The following is a 4,912-nucleotide window of genomic DNA, read 5'->3' as shown; positions in this document are numbered from 1 at the left end:
GATGATTTCAAACTTGATGTTTTTTTGGAGTTTGGGTGGAAGATTGGGTCGATTAAACTTGAGTTCGAGTTTGCCCAATCTTAATGAAGTCGTTTCGAGTTCGAGTTTGAGTTTGGGTTAATTAAGTGGAAGTTGATTTTTAAAATGAACATCGTGACAAACAAACCAAAATTTTTAATTCCAAACGACTCACCCATGTCACCCAAGAGAGTCCCCAAACGACCCCGCCATGTTGTCCTGGAGACTGCCAAAACGACTCAGCCATATCGTCTAGCTAAAAACCAAGAGTTTTGTCTCAAATGACATGGCGAGACCGTTTGAGTGTACACTCAAACGATATGGATAAACCGTTTGAGTATATACTCAAACGACATGGCGAGACCATTTGAATGTACACTCAAACGACTCGAGAGTTTTGTTATGGCGAGACCGGTTGGATTGGTTGTTGGGCCTGGGCTTTGAGTACACTCAAACGACCCGAGGGTTTCGTCACGGCGAGACCGGTTGGATTGGTTGTTGGGCCTGGGCTTTGAGAACACTCAAACGACCCGAGGGTTTCGTTATGGCGAGATCAGTAGGATTGGTTGTTAGGCTTGGGCTTTGATGGCAAACTTGTAATATGATAAATTTATAATATATATATATATATATTTTTTGGAGGTTGCCCAATCCAATTTGATGAGTACCCAATACATACCGTAGAGATTTAGGTCTGAACTTCCTGCACATAAAAGTTACTACTGCGAGCATAATTTCTTCCAAACCAAGTGCACAAATATTACAGATGTGTCGTAAAATTAGGGGTAGAAATGTATAGAGATCTGAAAACTCCAAAAAGTAAAGAAAAATGAAGTAAAAATACACCTTTCTCCGTTTAAAAAAAACACAAACAATACTAATGAAATAATAGTAATAAAACAATAGCTCTCTCTTTGGGCCCCTCAATCGCGAAAATGAGGGATAAGATTTTGATTGTCCGACATGAGCGACCATTTGACAACTCTGTGTTTGGCCGGTAGAAGTGTAGAACAACGCTTGTACTTCATTTAATTCATTTTGTTTAGTGCAAGACATGATACTCTTCAAAAACAATCCCAAGTGCTTATAGAGAACAGTAGCATTTTTCAATCTCAGAAAAATGAGAAAGCCCTCAGTATGTTGGCCGGTTATAATAATAACATCAAGCAAGCTTTTTTTTTGATTGGCACATCAAGCAAGCTCATAGTACACACATGACAAGGTAGCGGTGATTACACAATAAAAAGCTCATAGTACAACCAACTCATGACGAGAGCTAGTGGTGATTACACAATAAATATGGATTAGAATGTGATTGCATTTAAAGCCAAGTCATTTCAAACGCATAACTCAGTTCGAGAAACAAGGATTCCATCTGTATCTGCATATAGCCATTCACCATCAAATATTCTTGTTCCAGCAATTGTGATGGGCACATGTTTTTCACCAATCCCTTTTTTATTAGCTTTCATTGGGTGTGACGCCAACGCTCTCACTCCAATATCACACCCATTGATCTCATCAACATCGCGAATACAACCATTGACCACTACACCAGCCCATCCGTTGTTCTGGGCTTGCTGAACAGGATTACCCCCCAAAATTGCACAACGCATGCTTCCACCCCCATCAACAACCAGAACTCTGCCATTGCCTTTCTCCTCAAGAAACCCACGGACCAGCACATTGTCCTCAAAAACCTTGAGAGTTACTACTGGTCCAGAGAAAACTTGTCGTCGTCCATATATTTGAAAAATGGGATGGAAGGCACGGAGCTCACCACTTGTGATTAGCTGCGGATTGGCGTCACAGACTTCAGCAGTTGCAGCCATGATGATATCTTTCAAGCGCCTTCTGAGTTTAAAAAATAACTGGTTAAAGATGTATCCAACCTGACTCACCAAAAACTAAATGAAACTTCTTTTTTTGTTTTTTTTCTTTTCTAATTAATGAGAGGAAATGGGGATTGGATCAGATTCTACGGGATACAAATAAATCTTCATTGAAGCTTAAAGAATTGTAAACATCATCATTTAGATAATATCAAGCATGCATGTGAACAGCATTGCTTAGTTAATATCAAGCATGCATGTCAACTAGAAAAGGATGGCAGATTACAGCAATATAGTTCTAAATGTCAAACTCAATCTTGAACACTAAATTTTAAAACCAACAATAACATTTTCCTACACATGTCAATCAGAAGGAAACCATGGATATCCCAAACAAACACCTCTTTGACAATGAGATACAAACAATGGCATACATAAGGTAACATCATTATTACTTATTAGTACATCATGTGTTTCATCAATAACATTTGAAAGGAATAAAACTAAAACTTATGAAGTGGTTACCTGTCTCAAACAATATTCTTTGAGAAAAACGACGTAACTTATGGAAAATGGTTTGAGAGATCTCAGCAAGAACCCCTCAAAGTAAATTATGAGCAATCAATTTGAAACTCCAGTCGAGGTAAGGAATCAAGCTATTATTACAAAGATAAAAGGAACCTCTTGTAAACCAAGAACTACATGAGAGTGCTATGATAGGAGAAGATACTGATCCTCAAAAACCGCCAGCAACAATAGGGGATTCACACGTAATCAAGATCAGCCTTGGCCCGGAGTCTCTTGATAGGATTTGCAAGCCATGGACAAATTGCTTGAATGGTAAAATATTTGGTAGAAAGGTAAGTGTCAAGCATTTGATGTAAAAAATGGAGTAGAAAACCTTGTTCAGTATTATACTATTATTGCTTGATAATGATTATTTTATTCTAAAGTTAAGCATGAAAGATGACCTTGACTATGTACTTACAGAAGGTCCTTGGTTCATAGCAGACTATTATGATTTCAATCCATAGTTAGAAGATTTCCCTCGTGATTTAGATATCACACAACAAAATTAAACCTAATACGATCCACAACTAGTCAACTACTTAGGATTAGAAAGAGCCAAATCTCCATGTAACAAACCGCCGCATACTCTACATCAACATTGCCTCCACTTAATCACTGCAGACATCGGGCAGTGTGAAGTTTTCACTCCGACAGTAGCTTCCTAGGAGGTCATCCATCCTAGGAATACTCCCGCAATAGCACGCTTGACAATGGAATTCCCACCAAATCTGCCGCCAAACGATCCATAAGGATCCATTTTATAAAGTAAGCCCCACCCCTCTTCTATAAGTGATTAAATCAGGTAAGGGAGGTTGTTTATTATAAATACAGTTCAGTTTAATACAACGAACCAAAGGTAAATCCTTCTAAGATTGGCCAGAACTCTGCTCTTGTGGTCGTTTCTTTAATTATATGTGAGTGGTTTTGATATAGATATATTGTACCTGCGGAATTTCGTGGAAAAAAATAGTGGAATAGTTTTCAGTCATTGTGAGAGCAAAATAAAGGCTGCACTACAAAGTAACAAAAAATTGTAAAAACACAAAACACCAATAGCTCTTTCCAGGTCTCCACCAATAAACATGAATACTGATGAACAATTGAACACTCTGGTCAGATTAGGCCGCTCCTTTGGAGGAATTACAAGCCTCGTCAGGGGTATATCTTACAATACCCATTTTTCCATTGACACGAATTTATCAATGTAGTTTATATTTTCAAGACTGTAAGTTCTCTAACCAAACCTATTCGTATTTTTCATTATCTTGTATATAAAGCAACCAATCAAAGACTGATACATGGTGTAGGCACATGAAAAAGAATGTTTTATTTATCAGAAGTGATGGTGTTGCATTGCAGGGTTACCGCTTGGGCCTATTGAAGAACGAGAGCTTTTGAATGGATTACATAAGATAAGTGATATCTACTGTAGTTCCTGGCAGCAAATGTTGGGTTGGAAATATGCAAGTCTACATTTGATCTTTTCTCGATTTATTTATCTGTTTTTAGATATAGTATTAGTTTTACACTTGTTAATGGGTATTGTAAGATATAATAGCCTTTTCGAGGGATGTTCTCTTTAGATTCATGTAAGAATCGAAGTTGAAGCTGAAACCTTGGTAGGTTTCTTAGTTTACTTTCTCTGCCTTTGGTTTTAATTTGTCAGCAGCAGTGGGTGGTTTTCTTCAGAGATAACTCAGATTTGGTTTTCTTTTTAGAGAGACTTGAAGTAGAGTTGAAATTCCCAGATCATCAAAGTCACCTTTAATCAACTTGAAGTAGAATTAATCATATAATCATTACGAATGCCGACTACTAGTGTGTAAGCAAAATATTATTAATCCAAGTAAAATTAACAAAGAAAAAGATAAATCAACCCACTTGTAAGTAAATTTCCCGAGCTTGGACGCCGCTTTCACCTTCTTCCTTTACTCCTTTTTCGATTCTCACTCTCTAAATTCCCAATTCAATCTCTCCCTTTATTTCTTTTCCTTTATCTCTTTTTAAACTAGAGTTTTTTGTTTACATAATAATACCCCGTCAGATATTTATAAATTATTTGAGGGTTTATACGTACCAAAAGTTTAATTATAGGTCCCTGTAGTAGTGTAGTGTAAGACCAGGAGTAGCAAATAGTCCCAAAAAAACCCGAATCCAACACGACCCAACTCCATTTTACCGCCTTTGGATATCAAAACAACGGAACCCTCAAAACAATATCCGAATTACAAAGGTTGTTCCAAATGTTTTGTGCATAGACTATAAATATCCACTCTCTATAGTCTCCAATAGATAAGTGTAAAAAATATTAGACTTTAAACTCATACGTTATTTACATTGCACTGGTGTCCTTTTTTAACTTTAAGTGGGATGTCACACCGAGTTTAAAAATTACAAATTGTCACTTTAGAACAAGAGAGGGGCGTCACTCACTGAACATATTTTAAATTCGCGCGCCGCTCCAAGGGACGCCTAATTAAGTTTTTTAACAC

At 37.2% G+C, this 4,912-nt stretch overlaps 1 protein-coding gene across 3 annotated transcripts; it reads right to left on the bottom strand.

Annotated features, from left to right (window-relative positions):
- Positions 1 to 1,180: 1,180 nt before the first annotated feature.
- LOC147514217 (putative 4-hydroxy-4-methyl-2-oxoglutarate aldolase 2) lies at positions 1,181 to 4,463 on the bottom strand. Of its 3 annotated transcripts, XM_086581660.1 has the most exons (3): positions 4,302 to 4,450; positions 2,376 to 3,364; positions 1,181 to 1,869 (listed from the first exon to the last, which is right to left on the bottom strand). In XM_086581660.1, the coding sequence occupies exon 3, from the start codon at positions 1,848 to 1,850 to the stop codon at positions 1,356 to 1,358; it is 495 nt and encodes a 164-aa protein (XP_086437786.1). In that variant the 5' UTR covers positions 1,851 to 1,869; positions 2,376 to 3,364; positions 4,302 to 4,450; the 3' UTR covers positions 1,181 to 1,355. The 3 variants fall into 3 exon arrangements, with proteins under 3 accessions (XP_086437786.1, XP_086437785.1, XP_086437778.1); XM_086581659.1 differs by lacking the exon at positions 2,376 to 3,364 and having other exon boundaries at positions 1,181 to 1,872; positions 4,302 to 4,463; XM_086581652.1 differs by lacking the exon at positions 2,376 to 3,364 and having other exon boundaries at positions 4,302 to 4,460.
- Positions 4,464 to 4,912: the final 449 nt, after the last annotated feature.

Source organism: Coptis chinensis, chromosome 2 (genome assembly GCF_015680905.1).
Source record: "Coptis chinensis isolate HL-2020 chromosome 2, ASM1568090v1, whole genome shotgun sequence".
NCBI classification, from domain to species: Eukaryota; Viridiplantae; Streptophyta; class Magnoliopsida; order Ranunculales; family Ranunculaceae; genus Coptis; species Coptis chinensis.
This window is presented reverse-complemented; position numbering and strand designations above follow the sequence as displayed.

Coding starts and splice junctions, on each gene's coding strand:
- LOC147514217 (XM_086581659.1), bottom strand. CDS start 1,850: ATGGCTGCAACTGCTGAAGTCTGTGACGCCAATCCGCAGCTAATCACA.